The 21,396-nt window shown below is 35.0% G+C and overlaps 1 protein-coding gene across 1 annotated transcript in view; it reads right to left on the bottom strand.

Moving 5' to 3' along the window:
- Positions 1–6,607: 6,607 nt before the first annotated feature.
- The window catches only part of LOC113227557 (serine protease lint-like), a 54,651-nt gene continuing 39,862 nt past the window's right edge, over positions 6,608–21,396 (bottom strand). Inside the window, exons 2-8 of the mRNA XM_026460508.1 lie at positions 13,507–15,965; positions 13,017–13,152; positions 11,663–11,849; positions 10,552–10,736; positions 9,721–9,836; positions 8,983–9,102; positions 6,608–7,810 (exon numbers count right to left, since the gene is read on the bottom strand). Coding sequence (XP_026316293.1) covers positions 7,646–7,810; positions 8,983–9,102; positions 9,721–9,836; positions 10,552–10,736; positions 11,663–11,849; positions 13,017–13,152; positions 13,507–15,965 — 3,368 coding nt within the window. The 3' untranslated portion in view covers positions 6,608–7,645. The remainder of the gene's footprint in view (positions 7,811–8,982; positions 9,103–9,720; positions 9,837–10,551; positions 10,737–11,662; positions 11,850–13,016; positions 13,153–13,506; positions 15,966–21,396) is intronic.

Below are 21,396 nucleotides of genomic sequence, written 5' to 3'. Positions count from 1 at the left end.
ATAGATACTTAACTTATTCTAATATAGTAAATAGCTACGTGATGAATAGTCCGCTTGAAATGATTTGCAAATTGTATATAATATTGTTTGAATTTAAACTTAGCTATATATGTATAAAATACCTTTTCTGAAAACTTGTGCATAAAGTTTTGATGCACAATATTATTTGTATACACTCATGGACGTGCTTAAATGCATGTTAAACAAAGGTTGAATTGTGATAACTATAGGAAATGAAACTATTTTTCCGGATTTAAATCGCGTATAAGTATTTGTTTTTTCAAACAAACCGACGTTCCGGGCCCTTTACAGGTCACATGGTCACGGTTGACTGAGGTGGTACAGTCATCAACCAGTTATGTCTAATATTAATGCAAAACCACCCTATTTTTTCACTATGGTTACAAACGTTGTTAATTAAATACCTTGTTTTAAATTTTACAAAGAAACATTCCAATTTATGCTGCATTATGTTTTATAAATTATTTTATTTTAACAATATGAATTTGTTAATTAATATAAATAAATAAATTAAAACATATTATTAATTAGTACTGCAGTTTTATGACTGTTTGGGATTTTTCAACTGGAACCCAAATTGGTGGTACGGAGAAACCATCTTCTTGTTGTTGAAATTAGGATGTTGAAATTAGGACGTTTTTTAATTTCAATGGCCTATCGCAGCATCCTGGGTAGATAACGGACTTCTTTTGCAAGGACCTGGGGTTTGTCAAACTTCATTGAATGTGTACGTTTATCCATGACATGCTCGCAGACTGCAGACTTGTTTACGCGACCGTGTTGACATCAGCTATATGTTCGTTGACGCGGGTACAAATACTTCGCTTCGTTTGTCCAATATAAGAGAGACTGCACTCACAGTCAAGCTTGTAAAGTCCTGCATCCTGTAAGGTGATGTTACATTTCACGGGTCTCGGGAACTGAGAAATCTTCCTCAGCGGCTTGAAATAGGTTTTGATTCCGATCTTGTCTGTAGCACCTCTTACATAAGGTAAAATGCTCTGCGCGCGATTGTTGGTGGTTCCACTTTCTATGTGTACCACCAACAGTCGAGCGAAGACCTACCGTTTCCTTTTTTTCATCGACACGATAGATGCCGAAGCACGGGGCCGAGATATGTGATTTTGTGATTCTTGATCTTCCGCTAAGTACTGTTTCTTCCTTGACTTTCTGCATCCAGCTGATATGAAGTATGCGGCGGTAGCACCACATCTTGAATGCGTTGACATATTACCAGAACGTTTCATTTGAAAAAAGAAAGTCTTCAATCGTCCTTTGATTTCGTTTAAATGTTCTGGTATCTGGTATATGTTCATATGAACCAGTATATCGCACTGCTATTACAATAGTGTTGTTACGCCAAATACGTGGTATTCAAGATTATACTATTTCTGAACATAAAATTTGTTTCTCTACATGTCAATAAAATTGTCATTAAAATATTGTGAGAAACCATGAAAATATATCTACTTAACCCAGAATGAGACAAACGTTTTGTGAGCTAGTCCTGAATAAAAGAGTCCTTACTTAAAATTATGAAATTATTTTTTACTTTTATTTTCAAATATACTTCTAATTGGCAAGTAGGAGTTGTTTAGATATCTAATAAATTTTAACCTGTACATAATTTATAATAATCTTTCACGGAAACTGAGTAATTAGTTTTTTAGCTATTCTGAATAAATTAACTTTTTGAGTTAATACCTACTATGTTAGCAGTGTGATATGTATACCCGTGATAGTAGCATGGCAGAATATGTGTGATAAACCTCCCCGTGACAATATAAAATCTAAGTTTGCTTATTTGGTAATGAACTATTATTGTACATTTTGAAGAACAAGGGCAATGATATAAAATTGCAAATATAGCTACGTTTGTCGTCTAATCATCGCCGCGAAAACCATAAAACAAAAAAATGTCTTTTCATGTTGATAAAATTACTTTGCAAATATTTTAAAATCAGCTGTGACCCTGCAGCCATGTTTGACACTGTTGCAGTCATTGGCGTCAGTGACGTCACGGTGCACGCCATTTTAGCCATTGTGATAAAATTTTAATATTTAAAAGCCGGTCGAAATAGACAGCTAAATGTGGATATAATAACTTTATCGAGGCTATATACTTTGAGGGCAGAACGTTTATTTAAAAAAAAGAATGACTTTGATCGTCTTTATTTTCGATTGAACATTCTGATATATTATGTGGCCGTTCATAAAAAAGTTGTTATCGTAATTCAACCTTTATTTAGCGTTCCGCTAAATATGTCCATGTGTACATATACAAAAATTAGAATTTAAAAAGTTTGATCTGTACGTAATTCAAAATAATGTTATAGTAATAAATAAACGTAGTTAGTGATTATTGATTTTAGTAAAAGAAATAATAATATATGCGTTATATAAGTAAACAATTAGAATACATACTGCTGTGCCCTATCAATAATTTGTACATAAGAAATTGTATGTATTTTAATAGAAATGAAAAACACAGTTGATTTAAATTTGAATGAACTATGAAAATTGTTGTCTTTTTGGATTGGCCTCCACTTGTCATGACACATAAGCACACATCGGCACCGCGTCAATACTAATCGTGTATATTTTTGTAAATGCTGAAGCTTCTACCGGCACCGTACATAATTCACAATTAATTTATCTGTGAAAACACAGGTTGTACCTATAGAAGTTGACATGTACAAAATTATTATAGTTTCATTGTGTCCAACTTTATTATTATTATTATTAGGCGTGTTACGTCTTACTAAATTGTTACTGGAAAAGTGGCGCCGCAAATTCGCTTTCAGATATTGTATGAAAATTAATAGTGACGCGGCTGCTGCGCTACATACGCGCGCTTCTAAAATATGTGTAGCTTGCATTTAGTAGCAGTAGAGCTCCTTCTAAAAGAATTCGTCCAGTGTAGTACAGCCAACATAGCTATTTCAGCCGTCAAGCAGTAATGTCAGCATTACTGTGTTACGCTTTCGAAGGGTAAGGGTGCTGGTGAAATTACAGGCGCATGGGACTTGTCAACTTATGTCTCTGGGCGACGGGCGCAGTGGTAGTGCCCTCAGATCTTTGCAATTTAAAGCTATGAGTGGCACAGTAACTGTTATGGACAGGCGTGTTACTTATCACCTATAACGAAACTATATATATAGATATTTGCCGAATCAATTGACGAATGATAACAACACGAAATCATGTATTTTCCAAACTATATATACTTATATTGCTTCGTATCAAATATTAACTGAGTGGATATCAACGCGAAACCATTATTTGTGCGTTTTCGAAACTGTATACTGACATTGGCTCGCATTGCTCTTGTAAAACTATATCCAATAATAATATATAGTTACGAAATCTGACTCCGAATATCAGCAACGGCAATGTATCAACGCAGCGCGCACGCGGGCTGTATCCATGAATATATAGTTACAGAATATATATAGTTTCGAAATCCGATTTCGAATATTTATATATAGTTTTGATACGATATTCAGAAAAAGGTATGTTACCCATTCCTACTGCTGCTATAAATTATATGAGATGCACGTTTAGTGTGGACCCGGTATTAATGGTGCTGATAAGTGAGATGTGACCCTTAGATATTCTAATTTACTAAATATGTTATAAGATTTGGGAAAGTGTTGTTGGTCACTTATCAACTAAAACGGAAAAATAATTTTTGTCTCATTAAAGCTTCGCAGAATAATACGTTTTATTAGGTAATTATGCTATACTGTAGTGTTAAATTTCTAATATAAATTTCAAAATGTATAACAGCCTATTAGATTCCTTATTAAAATATATTAACCGTTTATGTACTTTATTGTTGTCGTTTATTTTAATTTATTTTAATATATTTTTATTTTACGTATTTTTTAATTTTAGTTATTGATTTCGCACCCTTTGTGTAATAAGGTCACGTCTGCAAAAAGGCAACTTTTCAGGAGAAAGGTTTAAAGTTTCTACGAACGAAATTAGTTGGTGACTTTTATACTTTCAAATTGCGATTTTACCATTAGCTTTTCGGTGAATGAAAACATGATGCAACCTGCACGTTTTGAAAAAGTGGAAAACGAGTAAACCCTCGCCTGAGAGGAGATCCGTGCTCAGCAGTGGGTATAAATGGGTTAATGAAGATGTAATAAAACACTTTTGACGTATGACATGTGACCTTATTATACCTAGCGTACGTTATATATATTGTTTGTTATTACTTACTTTTCATTTTTATATTTTTACTATTTGATGGTTTATAAACATTTTTGTTGTAAAAAGTTATAATTTTTAATGTTGTATTGTTCCCTTTTTTGTGTTTCAAGTCGTATTGATGTTGAACAAAATACTGTAGACACAAACTAACGTAGATATTTAAGTAAAAAAAAAAGCAAAAATATATTTTAGTGTAATTTTAAATGATTCATAAAATAATAAAGTATTTATCGAAGCATGTTAATTAATTGTTTTATTTGGTATGAATTTTTATTGAATGGCTCCTAAATATATTACATGAAGGGAGTGAATTTGAAATGGGAAGTTATAAACGTGGCTTGTCACGGGCCGTTTTTCAAAGATAAAACGGGCGAGCTCGCGTCACGGGCGAGTCCGGCCGGCCTCGGGCCAGCGCGTGTGGTGGCACATTCGGGTGTGTGTCATGTGCCACACGGCGGATCCAAAAACAGGCCCTGTACTGGTTCTACTACTCTGTCTCGTTCAATATCCTTCCAAAATAATTACCGTCAAATAAATAGTACTCGACGACCAAATTAAAAGATGCATGACGCGAATGAAGCTTAGTAATTATTTCGAACGGAGAACTAGAGTAAATGAGAATGGTAGCGCGGAAGCTTGCGGAAAAAACCACCGGAAAAACACGAAGTGAGCTCTGGAGTATGGAGATTCTAGAAACGAAGGTTATCTCTGTAGGGCCTGACGGCGGTGACGTGGACTGTATTGAAGCGGGAGAGAAGAAAGCGACACGCCTCACCTTTATTTCCAAAAGGGCTTCTTGCTGTCTTCGGACGGCCGTCGCTCTTCTCATATAATAATATAATAATCCTGTCGTTAGCTTTTTCTCCTTTTATTTTCTTTCCCAGGCAATCACGGGCGAGCGCGTGCGCACTCGCTCTCGTTGGCGCGACCTTTTGTGACGTGGCCCGTAAAAAAACGGGCCGTAAAAAGCCGCCTTAAGGACTAACCACACACATCACGCCCGTGCCCGTGACGTGAACAGTCAGAGGCTCTAATAATATCGCTGCGCATATTTTGTATGAACTCGTTCAGGCCCGTCTACTACCCGGGCACGGTGATGTGTGTGGATAGTCCTTTAAAGAGTGTTAGTTAATTTCGTAGCTCAGTTGGAAGATCATCAGCACAGGCACGGTATGCTGAAGGCGCTGGTTCGAATCCAGCCAAATAAAAGGAATTTTTCTTATAACAAAATAGTGGTGTAATTTTCACTAAAAATAATTGAATATCGTGGTGATCAAATAATGCGATATTCAATATACTTGTACAATACTTGAATGACAACTCCCGCCTGTTTGCAAAGCGCATCGAGTATATAACCAGAAGTAGAGACGAAATAAGGGCCACATATTCCTTGTAACACATTAGCGATACAGCCCTTATAAATATCAACTCTCGTTTGCACTGAAATATAGCTGTCTATGCCAACTACTGACATGTGTGTACGTCTCCGTATATTCCAAAAAATATTCTGTATTTATTGTAATAAAGATAATATCTCTAACAATGCTGTTCTGTTCTATTCGGTGGTATGGGAAAAACAGCAAAACATCTAATTACAAAACAAACGGAATGACATTTCATCAATAATTAAATATTAAATATGTAATTTTGCAATTGTCGTCCATTATAGCAAAGCTCAAGTTAACTGGTCGATTTGAAGCGAAACAGTTGACGACACCCGTCAATTGTTTCGAACTCGGGCTAGCCAATCGGAGCGCAGTTGTGACAGTAATGATATGGCAGAATGGTTTTCAAACAAATTAAATGACATTTCGTCTCTATTTCTGGTTATATACTCGATGGCAAAGCGATACAATGCACAATAAAATGTAACAAGTTCGAAATAAAAGACAATAATTACTTAAAACTTTTTAATAAATGCGTAACAGTCATTTAATTTATTTCTTATAATACATTATAACATTTTCTACTTTTTTATAATAATAGTAAAAGATTGAGCGGTTTTTTCTAAATTTTAAAATATAGTAAATATCAAAATAAGTGTTTTTACACTTGTGACTTGTTTGTGTCACTCTCTAAAAGTGTAAAATGCTCAATTTGCACAATTCAACAACATATGTAATTACTTTTTCTTTTAAATATATTTAATTAATTTAAACTAACATAAAACTACTTATTTATTAAAAAAATAAATATAAATGCAATCAATTTACAATAATACATTTCGTATATTACATTTTAAAAGTTAAATTCAACAATTATAAAATGATAATTTTTGAAATTACCTATTGAAATAAAACAAATCGTAATTTGTTTCACAAGCTCGTTTTAATAATTAGAGAGCTTTTCTTGTTCTAATTCTCTTTTATCATACAGGTTTTCATTTTCTTTATTAAAAGATATTTTTCTTTATTTATTTCGCGAGGTCTTTTGTTTGTGGAATGTATAGGTTTTAGATAAAAAATTGTTTAAATCAATTTATATAATTAATTAAAGGGTGGGATCTCAATATTTTATTTTAAATATAAAATGGAAATTGTTATAAGTTACTTTTTAATTAAAATAAAGACGAGTAAAATGGCAAATAAGAGTTAACGTTTTGATGTTTTGTGCTTTTTCTAAAGTGCACGCAACGTAAGTGGTAATTTAAATAAATTCAGAGTGATTTATTTAATCACTTAATTGAACTTTTTACAAGATTTGCTATCATAGGAAAGTATTTAGAGCTTTATTTTTGTCGAATTTTTTCACGACATCTTTCAAACCAGTCCGTGATCCTTGGTCACATGATTAAGCATGATGATAACATGAGTTATCCGTTATTTCAGTTATATTTTATCTCTGAGTCTCACGGTGGTTTTCTATTTAAGAAAAAATTACCTTTTCACCTCATTAGCTCGGAAAGGTTTTCTTTCTCATTAGAAATTCGCGCGCAAAAGCGTTTTTTCCACGCTAACGTGGAAAAGGTTTTTGACATTCGAACGCAACAATTGACTGTGGTTCACCTAACTATTTCTTTCGATAAAAAAAAAATATGAAACGTTTTCTACGCGACTTGTCGTACATTATTTATGTAATATAAATCCGTCGGCATATTTTATTCTTATTACTGTTGACCTTACATTGACAACGATAATTAATTTGTTCATTAAAACTGATTTGTTATAAGTTTTTCTTTTATCTACCATTTTCCTCGCTATAGTGAGGTGAAAAGTTGTGTGTTCCACTCGACAGCAAAGTCAATACAAGCGCTCGCGTCAAATAACAACTTTGCACCCTTTCATAACAAATAGTTATTATCAGAGTATAAAATTGACTACAAAAATGCCCTGGCAGCTTTTTCCCAATTTGAAATGCGACGGGGACGTATTGCATCGTCGTTTTTTGACCCCGAAGGCCTAAATCAATGTACTCCGGTAATGCTCTTCAACCAAGGTTTATAGTACGTAGTTCTCATGTAGACTCCTGGAAGGAATGGTGCTGCACATTTAATGCCGTGCGAGACTGTACCTACAAGCTGCCAGTGGCCGTCATCTCTTTGGAGGACTAGAGGACCTCCACTGTCGCCCTGAAAGCAGGATGGTTCACAATCAATACTCATACTTTATTGTCATCAATCAATTCACAAATCACAAAACTATAAAATTGAGACAATAATAGTCAATTAATTAATACATTAATTGGACGTAGGATCCAATCCACAAAATTATCAAATAATAACATAAATAAGTATCTCTGGAGTTACATGACATTATAAGTTTTGAAAATAGAACAAGAGCGATAAACATTTTTAAACTTCAAACTGCCATATCTCGAAAGTGACTGGATGTGCATTGGATCCTTTTTGTTTAACTACGTCCAATTGTAATCTCAATAATAATTCATTAAATCATCTATCAAATAAAATATACAAATCACTCAATTACATATAAGTTCAATTAATGACAATAAATTGGTCATTTATTAATACGATACGAAAATACGACTATCACTTGTACTCCAAGAGATTAAATGGTCCCTGTGACATTTCTGATCGTCATTACTTAGATTCGGAACAGATGCGAATGGGACGTATTGCGCAAACGCTCTGATTGTGCTCTGACAGGCCACGTACTGAGGAGAAATATGCTGTTGTAATTGAAGACATACTGTATCTTCGAAATTAAATTGCTTTTTCAGGTTTCTAAATAGCGTAAATTTGTTTTCTCTGTCAGTCGTGACCATATGGTCATGCAAAGGCCCGAAAAGATGGGTTTGTTTGGGTTTGGGAAAACGAATATACGCAAGTTAGGTCTGAAGAAAAAATGTTTCAACTTATTATCCCACTATTAATACAATAGTGTATTTACTCAAAAAGTGTATTTTTCCAGAATTGATGAAAAACGAATCACTCATTTGCCGTAAAAGATTACTAAAATTTATATATAGGTTAAAGTTTATCATAGGCATCTAAATTTAATATAAATAAAAATGGAAAAAATAATTTCATATTTTTGGGTAAGGTTTGTTTTGTCCAGAACTAGCTAGCATAAAGTTTGTTTCTTTTTGAGTTAACTAGATATCTTTTAACTGTTTCTTACAATATTCTAACGACGGTTTTATTGGCGTATAGAGAATAAAATTTTATGTTCAGCAATGGTATAATCTTGAATATCACGTATTTTGAGTTACAACACTGTTGAAATAGCAGTGCGATCATATTCTCTAAATTTTGATGTTGATGATGGAAAATTAACTTACTTCACAAGAATCTTTCTGTCCGTTCGCATAACCCGCACATATGAATGAGTTGAGAATTTTCTTGGAATGACCAGCAGTCTGGAACATCTCCTGGCATGCGCTGTTCTCTATTACAGGAACCTAAAACCAAGCGAAATTTTGTTCATACAAATATTCTTTATGGCACACTGGGACAAATACAAAAAATAAAAAGACAGGTACTACAGGCGGCCTTATTACTATACAGCAATCTCTTCCAGACAACCTTCCGGTTACATGAAAAACTGTGAGATAGTAATTAATTGAGGGCGCAACATGATACGTATTCAAAACACATATTGCACATACACAAATGAAAAAAGAAGAATAATAATAAATATAATCTAAAACAGATATCCAAAATAATAGTAATAAATAAATAAAACACTTAAATAAACAAAAACAAATAAATGACAAACAAAAAATACATACGATTACACAAAATGAAAGTAGATCAGAAACTATCTCATTTCACACTCGATATTAATTTAATCAACAATCAATATGTGAAGTGTTAGTAACTAATTAGTAACTAATTGATATCAACAATAGAATTATTTAGATTTTGCTTATAATCAAATAATGCCATCCAGACTATCGTTACTCTAAATTCAAGGCAGCGTTTAGAAGCTACAATGCCAGAGACACGTTTTGAGGTACACAGAGACATTGGCTTCAAACTTATAACTCCCCTCTTTTTGCGTCGGGGGTCGTACATACCTGAACTTCCTGTAATACTGCTGGTACTCCACCACCGTATTTCAATCGTCCCCATCCAGTGACCGTGGCCACGCGACCTGTGAAGTCCGCCTCGTCGGGTGGCATGCAAATTGGCACTGCAAATGTAAGGAGGAATTTGGTGATCGGTTTGACAATGACAATCACAGCATTTTTTAGTTATTTTCCGGATTCAAAATACAGTTTTGAAGTTATTTTTAATTTTATGATTTTTATTTATTTATTCAGATTTTAATTGTTATTAATAGCTTAGAATTTATAATGAGGTTCATCAGGGAGTCATCCTTATGCCAGTTTTATATTTTACTCATTATAATTTACGCTTCTATCTAAAATGTACAATAGTAGTGAGTTTGTTAAGCGCATTCTTTGTATATTTTTAAGATTGTTTCAGAATCAATGTAGTGAATCTAAGTTACAATAATATTCGAAAAAATATATTTACACATCAACAAGGTTAAAATGTATGTCTTAAAGTTCAAATTCACTGCGTCTGTGGCCGTGCGGTTACCATGCTGGTCTGCCACGTAGAGATAACGGGTGCGATTCCCGGGCAGGGAGAAATATTTGTATTTGAGTTTGGGTGTAATTTGTGATGTCCATGGCACCCGCGATACAGGGTTTCTTACAGGGTTATTTATTTATTTATAAATCATAAGAACTTTTTGTTTTATGTTATGGGTATTGTAACATTATGTTTGAATAAAAAAGGGACAGAGTCGTTTGTTATTACGTTTTTAAATAATTTTGAGTTTCCCAAAGAGCAGTCTTATGTTTCAAGTTACTTTAAGGTTAAAAAGAGAAAGTTCTCACCAATATGAGCGTCAAATTTCACAGGTGAATCTAGTTCTAACAATGCCAAATCATTCTCAAATGTGGCAGCGTCGTATTGTCTGTGTACAATTACTCTTCGCACATTCTTCGATACTGGTTTGCGTGGTTCAAGGTCACCGGAGATATCGTTTTCACCGAACACTGCTACCAAGGAAGCCAGGAACCTGAAAAAGTGCAATTGAAAAGTAAATTACAAATTGAAAATAGAAAAATTTTGGCGAAATGCACATCTATTGTTGTTTTTCTATTTCATAAATTTCCAAGTCGGCCGCCTTTCATACGAATCACCGTAGTGGCGACGAACGCACTTTGGGTTTTCACAATTTCATAGTCATGCCGTCAAATGTTGAAAATGTTTGCAAGAGTCTCAACAGTAAGGACATTTTCTAATTGCCTTTGTTTAAATTGCGACTGCTGTTTGGTGTCTTCTATTGATGGACTTCTGTTTTATTGACTGAATAACAAAAATTATATTAAAAAAAAATTATTCTGTGTGAACAGTATAAAGGTGCTTTTCCACCGGCGAGGCGAGATGAGTCGAAGCTAGACGATGAATGAAAGTATGGCAAAATTTCAATTAGCTCCTGGCGCATCTTCGGTGGAAATGGCCTGGATTGACCAGGATGGGCGAGGCGGGGATTGAAATATTTGTTTATTTAATATTGAACCGTATTGCTGCGTACATAGAGTATTATACACTGCAACACGTATCAAGCTCGCAAGTGCTCTGTCTCTCGCGATGAACATTTTTTTATTAATGTCAATTGCGAGATTTGTGGGGTATGTAGGATTTGAGATTTAAAAAAGATGGCTCCGTCTGATTCTTCTTCCGTTAACATATTTCATAATGATAATTTGCGGGACAAGTTACTCAGGCTCGCGTGTGCGTATAGATCTGATGAAGGCACTGCGCGCGCGCTGCATGCGCATTGCACGCGAGCTGTACTCATGCTGCATGCGTGCAGTTAAATACAATGTTCGTAGATATGGCACGCGTGGGACTGCAACTGTTATGGACAGGCGTGTAGCTTATTATCAAACACACGACTTGTTCGTCCCGTCGCTTGATATTATAAAAAAAAATTCTCACCCAGGTTGACAATGCGCAGCAGTAGTAACAAATCTGCTTGTAATCAGCACACCACCGCACTTATTCTTGGTGAAAAGGCCGAGCCATGTTGACTCCCTCACTAGGACCTGCCACGGCCATTCTCCGAATTGAGCGTTCTTACCGCCTACTATACGCCCAGATTTAACAAGAGGACGGACGCCGCATACTGAAATAGAATACAAGGAATGATTTAGTTAAAACACTTTTACGCTTTTCCCCCAGCTGGATACACCATTTATGTGATATGTGATAACCATAGGTTGGAAAAAGGTGTTCCACATATATAGATACATGTATAAACACAGCTACAAGGAGTAGACAGCGTCATAGAGTTGTTAAAAACCACCAAATATATATGTGGAACGCCTGTTTCCGACCATTGGTGATAGTAAATGACACGACCTCAAATTATAGTACAATATATGGCTACAAATGATAGCACATCAACTGTTAGGAAAGTACTATCGGCTATAATCGGCTTTCTTTGGATTTTTAATTTGAAAATTTAACACAGGTATAAGTGATTATACCTGTGAAAAACAACAGAAAAAATTTTAATCCTTGAAATTAGCTATCTGATCGTCTTTATATTAAAGCTCCATGTCAAACAGAACTAGTCACTGAAGATGATTTCTTCTGTCATACAATTGTTGTATAACAACATCGAGTATGTAACCAGAAATAGAGACGAAGTAAGGGCCATCAATCCCTGGCAACGCATCAGGAAAATGGGACTTATATCATTTTTAAATATCAACTACACTGAAATCACAAATTAGAAAGCTGAGAACTGACCTGTGTGTACGTCTCCGTATATTCCAAAAATATTCTGTATTTATTGTAATAAAGATAATATCTCTAGCTATGGGGGGTTTCCATTCGGGGTGTGGGAAAAACAGCAAAACATCTAATTACAAAACAAACGGAATCACATTTCATCGGTAATTAAATATGAAACATGTAATTTTTCAATTATCGTTTATTATAGCAAAGCTCAAGTAAAACTGGTCGATTTGAAGTACAACAATTGACGAAACCCGTGCTTCGAATTCGGACTGGCCAATCGGAGCGCAGTAATGATTTGGCAGAATAGTTTCCAAATAAATGAAATGACATTTCGTAACTATTTCTGGTTATATACTCGATGTATAATAAGCAAGACAGTTTTTTTAATATATTTCAGTTCTCTAATACTGTAGATTTCACTGTAATAAATGACACTGTAGTTGTAATCCTGTGTTTCTAAAACAATCTAGGTAATTGAAATAATACTCCAGTAAATGGACATTGAGCGTATACATCTTTACCTAATTAATAACGTTACAACACTTACAATTTTTGTCATTGTAGTCAATGGCAGAGTCCACGTACGTTGTAGTTACCTCATCAGCTAGCTCAGTGACGGTAGACGGTAGAATGGTGGTAGTGGTCACTTTTTTGGTAGGCTTGGGTTTCTTAGTTGTAGTCACCTGAAAGCAGTGGTCTACAGGGCGGCGTATGGGTTCCTTTTTATTTAATTTTCGACAAGCTCAAGTATTAGATCGTTTGCAAGGTTTTGTGTCTTCTATCATCATCTTTATTATTGCAAATTCAATTTTTTTTTCATTATTTAACCATACAAAACATCTTTTTGTTTAGTATGATCAAATAATTTTCTACTATTTTATTTCGGAAATGAATTGGACAGATTTTATATCCAACAGAGATATAGGCTGTCTTTTATTAAATAGTAACATTTTTAATGATACCTAGGTTCTTACACTGCTTGTATATAATGAGATATTTTCTCGTTTATATTTTTTGTAAAATACATTTCAACTTACAGGTTTTTTAGTTGCCACAGTCGTCGTAGGAGGTTGATTGGTAGTTGTTGGTCTTCTAGCAGCAGTTGTTTGTTTTATTGGTCTTTTCGTGGTTCTAATTGGCGGTCGTCTGGTAGTCGTAGTGAATCTAACTGGTTTTCTTGTTGTGGGTTTCCTAGTGGTTGCAATAGTCTTTTTAGGCTTCTGTGTAGTCGTTTTTGTGTCCTTTATAATAGTTGTGTTTGGTTTCTTATCTAATATTACTATATCGTGGAGTTCCTGGAAAGTACCTTGTAAACTTCCAACGATTTTGTTAACAAATAGATTCATTTGTTCGTTTAGTTTGTCGTCTTCCTTCCATATCGGTGTCGTAAATTCTACATCGTGTAGCAGATCTATTTCATTTATTTCCGAAATTGATACGCTGGTATTAAATGCTCCAGGGTTGGAACCTGTGGCGTTTAGCAAAGGATTTCTTACAGGTGGAAAGTTTATTAAATCATCAGGTGACGTTTGTAACTCCGGTCTAAACGTTGTTGATGAATACATATCTGTATATGAATCGAAATTTGGGTATGTCGTTACGGAAATTGGCCTTGTTGTTCCTGTTATAGGTTTTGTGGCTCCTTTTATAGGATATGGCGTTGTAGGAGAAGGTTTTGGAGTAATAACTACAGTCGGTGAAGATGGTCTATCGTAGGGTGGAGGAGGTTTCCCCATGTAGATATTATTTGTTGAAGCTATATGATTGTTGACAGTGATTTGACTAATAGGTTTTTTGAATGGTTCCTGAGATATTTCAACAAATTGTGGTTCTTTGTCTTCTGCAGAATCTGGTTTTGCTGTAAATCCGTTTAAGACTATAACGGTTGGAGTTACACTTGAAAAACTGTCAGGTGCTGTTTCGTAACTTGGTATTGGTGTGGATTCAGACGTTATCGGCCTACGAGATGGTTTCGCTCCTGTCACGTAACTGGTAGAAGGGGGACGCCTGGTTGTGGTTGTGGGAGCTGGTCTTCTAGTGGTTGTAGAACTGATATAACTAAAGGTGGTCACAGAATTATCAAAGTCACTTGGATCTGTGGGATATCTGTTAAAGGCATCAATTGCTTGACTAGTAGATTGACTAGGTTTTGGAGTAGAATATGGTTTTTGAGTAGTATAAGGTTTCTTTGTTGGTCTTAATTCCTGATGAACAGTGTTTGGGGTTGTATAAGCAAATGTGGGTTTTTTATTTGGATATTTGACTGTACTTGTGTAAATGCTGCTTGAGTAGGAAGGCTTGGTCGTAATTGGTTTACTTGTAATCTTAATCGTGCTTGATGAATAGGTACTACTTGAGTAGGAAGGTTTGTTAGTAATCTTCACTATGTTTGGTGAATAGGTAGCACTTGCAGGTTTACTATTTATCTGCACAGTACTTGGTGAATAAGTACTACTAGGATATGATGATGGCTTAAGTGTGACGTAATGTCCAGTACTAGCATAGGTTGGATATCCACTACTATATGATACTGGGGCAATAGTGACAGTAGGACTTGGCGAAGATTTTGTTTCCGCGCTTTCTGGATCTGGCGTCACGTCGTCCTTTAAACTTGGAGTACTTTCGTTTAGCATTTGTATGATACTATCTATAGACGATAGTTCTGTAACCTTCTGACTTTCTTTTGTTACTGTAGGTACCATTACGTAGCTTTCTGTTGATGGTTGCTTAATTGTAACCTTATTAGAAGGTCTGGGTTTGAATACTGGCTTAGTGTACACAGGTCGATGGGTAGAAATAGTTTTAGGAGGTTTCGAGGTTGATGTTGTTGGTGCTGCTGTAGGTTTTGTCTGCATTGAAGAGATTTGTATATTAAAATCTGAAGGTCTTGCTATATTATCTGCCACGGATCCATTTTTGTTCATTAGGATAGTATCAGCTGCGTTATGATCTATTGTACTGTGAGTATATATAGCATCAGGTTTTACGGGTTTTATATACACGAAATTATCTTCCTTTGGAGGCGATTGTAGTAAAGTGTTACTTATTTGATTGAAACCTTCATTGATAATCTCAGCTTGTATGCCTTCAGTACTCAAATTTTCAGCAGACTTTTCAGTAGATGACATTGAACCACCTGTTTTATCACCAGGTCTGTAACCAGGTGTGACGATTGGTTTGAAACTGTTATGCCAAGCATTTAATTGATCAGCATCGTAGTCTGGACCTTCAGTTTCTTCTGGGTAGTCTAAGTAACTGGTCATAACAACTCCAGGGCCTTTAGGTATATGAGATTGACTATCGGATTTTAATTGACAGCAGGCCCCGAATAAGAATCCGTCCATACATGTGCCAACAACTTCTCCACCTCGCTGGAAGCATTCGTGGTTAAACATGCATATTGTGTTGCCTCTATTAAATTTTGCTGTTCGAGTCGCTTTGCAGTAAGTTGGTGTTATTCTGTACCCGCCGAAGAGCTTTCTTGGCCTTAAAGAATCTGAAAGTAAAGAAAAAAGCCGTTAGTGTCAGGTTTTAGAATTTGCTCAGGTTGTGATTGTGATCTATCGGGTACAATTTTCGTCATTACCATTTGCCTTAAATACGACAATTCCCTTGACAAGCTGTTTAAATCTAGCAGCAGTAGCACTCCAATAGCAAATTAGTTTGAAATTTACTAAGAGCTTTTAGCGCAACAAAACATTGTGAGGAAACCCGCACACATCTGTAAAGCAATTTAAGGATGTGTGGGAAGTTCCTAATCCACATTAAGTACAGCCCAAATATTTCTTATTGTAAGAGGAGGTCTGTGTATAACGGGCTAAGACGGCCTCGGCCAGAAAGCGGCAATTTCAACTGCAAATATAAATTTGTTTTTTTGCTGGACATACCAAAATGAATTTGTTTGTAAAATCTAGAAGCATTGCTTGCCAAGTGCTCTTTGAAAGACTTGACGGTAAATGTAAATTGGTAATTTTGTATCGCTAAATCTTAGGACATTGGGGAAATTTGTAAGCAATCTCCGATTTTGGTGAAGGTTGGTCACGTGCTAACTATTTTAACCTAAATAGAATCAACTAGAATAGGATCATTTGTTTCATATTATCAATGTCACAATATTACAATTAACAGTACAATGTCAAGGGATGATATTATCGTCCCTAACGCAAACAATAATATAAAGTAAAGTAGTATAACTACCACTGCTTACCTAAATACAAGTTACGTAAAACAAAATTACAATTGTTTGAAAAGAAACTCATCGACGCTGTAGACTTCATTATCCAATAAAAGGAGTTTTAGTCGGGTATTAAACGTTTCGTCGTTTGTATAAAGTCGTCGTTTAATAAAGATATTGAAGCGAAATGCCAACCTAGGTGGCCCAACGGTTTGAACGGAGAAAGTCCCGGGTTCGATTTTTGGTAGGACCAATTTGGTAAATGGCTTTTCTAAATAAATTCCGGTTTTGGTATTCTGGAAAGTGCTCCGTAGTGAAGTCCGTTGCTTTAGTACCCATACAGGCATCTACACCAATTGCCTGTCTTGAGGCCAGTCAATTGGTGTAGATGTCTGACACAAAGTTGTTGTTGTTATTTATTATAACCGAACATCTGTCAATCTTCATGAGGGAGGACTTTTGGCCAAAGGGAGTCACATACCGCGACTCTGCGGGCAGTTACCTGACACCAGTTTGCGACACGTCGCCAACAAGTGCAATTCGTGTAGATTAATTATTTAATATGAATAGTGTCTTATTACATTGCATGCATATTAGTTCTTAAGGTATATATTATTATATGGGTCTTACGGCCTGAATTAAATAAATAAAAATAAATTATTTATTATTAAACTGCCTCTGTGACCGGACTGCCACGCAGAGGTCCCAGGTTAGATTATAGAAATATTTGCATGACATACATTTATTTCTTTCGTGAGTTTGGGTGTAATTTGTGGTTGTATATGTGTGTGTCCATGGCACCCGCGACACAGTGTTTCCCTAGTTAAGTCAACAGATAATTAATATTCCGACGAGATTAACTCAAACAATTCTTGGTTTCTACAAATACAAGCCTTTAAAGATAAATCAGCAAACACTAGAAAACACAAAGTCACCTTAGAAATGGCCTAAAACGTCTAGAAATTTTCCTTCCATTAAGTTTCTGTACACGCATGAAACTTTCTACGAGTTTCTAAGCAGACGTGACGCACTTAAATTAGATTTATTATTGATTATTAGATTTATATTAAAGCTTATTACCCGTAGAGGGTGACCATGAGCTTCGATCCGTTAGAACACATGTGGATGTAGGATAAGCTACACTGCCGAAATCGACTCACTTAGTCACAAGGTTTTTCTCTTTTCTAATTCACAATATAGGAGGCTGTTGTATCTGCCGAATACGATGGGAAAAGGGCGTGAATACATATTTCATTAGATAATTATATTAATTTATGGTGTCTTAAATTCTAAAATGAAAACTACATGAAATGGTTATGATTATTAATAATCATAACAAAACCAATGGTGTTATTTTGCAAAGTCAAAGGTTATTTATTCCATAGGTAAAATAAATTTACACTTGAAAACTTCGCATTTAAGCTACTACTCGTTCACTACGCTGACCTCTCTGAGAAGAACGAGCAAGAAACTCTAGGGATTGCTCTTTTCAAATAAACTTAAATGCTATGGAATACACTTTGAATCAAATTTGTGTGGATTCTGGAGCCAAGTCGTCTTTCCATACATCTTTATCTAACACGTAGTCTTCAATTTCGTAATATGATTTTTCGATCAAAATATTTACAATAATACACATGAAAAGGTAGTCTGAAATGGTATTCTAGTATAACATTTGAAGTCAACGGTCGTATTGTGAATCTATACCTAATCTTCCGCTACATGGCCCACATCAAAGATCAGTATATACTGGTGTGATCCAATCGTTACTTGTCCATTTACATTATCGATTACTGTTACAAACCCATTTTAGGGCGCTGACAAATTAGACGCTTAAAGAAGCGCGCCGTGGCGCCATCGTGGCGGTGCAGCCGCATCACTTTTACAAACTAGGTATTGTATGAAAATTAATCGTTACACGGCTGCCGTACCACCGAGGCGCTACAGACGTCCAACTGTAGCGCTTTTTTTATATAATACCAAATTACGGGACGAACAAGTCGTGCACCTGTTGGTAACGCCTGTCCATAACAGTTGCAGTGCAACTCGAAGCCTTAAATCGCAAAGATCTGGGGCACTGCCACTGCGCCCGTCATTCTGAGACTTAAGTTGACAAGTCCCATGTGCCTGTAATTTCACCAGCACCCTTCAAAACTGGAACGCAATAATGCTCACATCACTACTTGGCATCAGAAATAGGTAAGATTAGTCGAATTATATCTCAAGAAGCTCTACTACCACTTAACTATAGAATATATAATATAGAAGATATAGAGAAACTGGATTCTTGGATGCAGTTGTTGTATTCCGAACCATGATATAACTGTTTAATAAGAAATCAAACAATTTATAAAAAACCGACATCAAAAGTTTGTGGAATCACATCTTGTTGCCAAGTTTTATTGAAATTGGTTAACGGAAAGAGAGTGAAGTCCAATAAACCGGATTCAAGAGGTGGAAACATCATATCATCAGCTTACACGCGATGGCTGCACATCCTTGGCCGAACTCTATTTCAGAGGAGGTGGAACATTTTCTTCAAATTTGAAAGGGACCACTACAGAGTTACCCCATATCCAACAAGAAAAGAATTATCAAAATCGGTTCACAAATGAGTAATCGTGTAACACACAAAAAAATAAAATCGAATTGAAAACGTCCTCCTTTTTCAAAGTTTGTTAAAGAAAAATATAATTTATTCCAAAAAAGAAAAACATAGCACACTTATGTACAAAAGAAGAAAAAATAACATAACCATTAGATGATACGCACACAAACTAGAAGCAAATATTTATAACAAAAAATATCTATAACCATAAGTACAAGTGTCATACTATAAGAATATACATTTTCTGTATAAGAACAGAGCAAAATTTTTTAGATACGTAAGGAATATTTATTTCGAGAATTAAATTATTCATGGGGTAGTACGTACCTATCGAGAATTTTAGGCAAGTTCCACACTTGCATTAATTTTGGCAAATCGCATATCTGTAGTGTAGCACTGTCGTTAATGACTGGTTTAAATAAATGCATGTAATGACAAAAAAATAATACTTAAAATAAGACGTGAGAATTATTAGTAAATTTCCTAATATCTTAGAAAAACAATCAGATATAATATTGTAGAATAGGTGCTTTAAAATCAAAACTCGTGGTCACCCACACATTATTATCTCATTAGATATAACTGAAAAAGCAATAGAGATCTTGTGCTAGATTTTCTAATATCATATCCTTCGCAAGAAATTAGAATCGTGATCTAGATTAAGAAAATTGCATAGAGGTTAATTGGATAACATAAATGCTAGTCATGTTATATAGACAAACCTACAATAAAACCAAATTAGGCAATAATAAACCATTTACCCTCAAAAATAAAATAAAGTGATTTGATAAAAAAAAAAACATTTTATAAAGAGGGATGGCGACATCCCATGTATTTTGTGACCCGCTGTTTTTGACGACGTGCTTTAAAGAGACCTATGAACACATGTGATTCATGCATCAAAAAAGCCAATTGAGTACAGCCTGAAGAAGCCGGAGTTATAAAGTTGATATAGGTTATGTTTATTACATTGTCCTGTATTTTGCTTCAGATGTTTGTTCGTAATAGCAGAAAACAACAAGTTTTCGGCTTATACCCAAAATTAATAATAAAAAACTTGCTGAATATTCCCAAATCTGCCAAACTCATACAACGTTAACAAGTTCTGCCCAAGATCTGTCCAAATGGCAGAAATCTGATACAAATGGTCACACTATTCACAATGTCACATTGACATTGTCAAGAGACCTCTCGACAAAACTTTTCTTATCTCTTATTTAAAATATTGTCTAAGCATTTTTATCATGTTGTGTTTTATTTTTTACTTTATGCCATTACTTTATAAATATTATTTGATTAGGTATTTTATAGATTTATTTTTTACGAGTGTACTTTAAAATCACCTATACTTTATGTAGGTAAGCATTCAATCATGCTTTAAATGAAACGCACAAGAGTGTTACCTGATCTGTGGTCGACCTGAATCAATTGCCTATGTTCTTGCATTTATTCTAAAATACATTGTTTTACAATTTCCTTATTCCCGACTCCTAAAAATATACAAAAATATATTGATAAGTAAGCATAAACTAAAATGTAAAATTATACTAGCAATTGTAGTGTACGCACATAATTGTGCCAAAGACATTAGACAATATACGTTACACTGCTGCCCGCCGTTCCCGCACTACGACACTATCGCACGTGGACGTGAAGTAAACACAATGTTGTTTCATTGAGCTATCCCTATACTAAGTAGCGTAAACGCCAAAGCAATTACCATGACCGGTTCTTCGTTGATTGAATTATTGAGTCATTTTTTGCCATCCTTCTTTAAGTAATTAATAATAAACTTAATAAGAATAATAATGTTAAGCTTTATTTATCAAATAAATTATGTATTACAAAATAAAGATGCTCTGATCTCCAAACTAGTATGATACTGTATCTTGGAGAGTCAGATTTTTCCCGATAAGCACAATCACAAGAGATTTTCTATTGTAGTTCAACTTAAAGTAAGCAATAAAGGTATGATAATAATGACCAAGAACTATACTAAATAATTAAAAAAGATAGTATAAAGAAGAAAATAAACAACAATGATTGGCCTTTATGTGTGTGTGCTTGTGTGTGCGTACGTGCGTGCGTGCGTGCGTGCGTGCGTGCGTGCGTGCGTGCGTGCGTGCGTGCGTGCGTGCGTGCGTG

This window comes from Hyposmocoma kahamanoa, unplaced genomic scaffold (genome assembly GCF_003589595.1).
Source record: "Hyposmocoma kahamanoa isolate Upper Pololo Valley unplaced genomic scaffold, ASM358959v1 211, whole genome shotgun sequence".
In the NCBI taxonomy this organism is placed as follows: Eukaryota; Metazoa; Arthropoda; class Insecta; order Lepidoptera; family Cosmopterigidae; genus Hyposmocoma; species Hyposmocoma kahamanoa.
The sequence above is the reverse complement of the archived record's forward strand: the minus strand, read 5'-3'. Positions and strand labels throughout refer to the sequence as shown.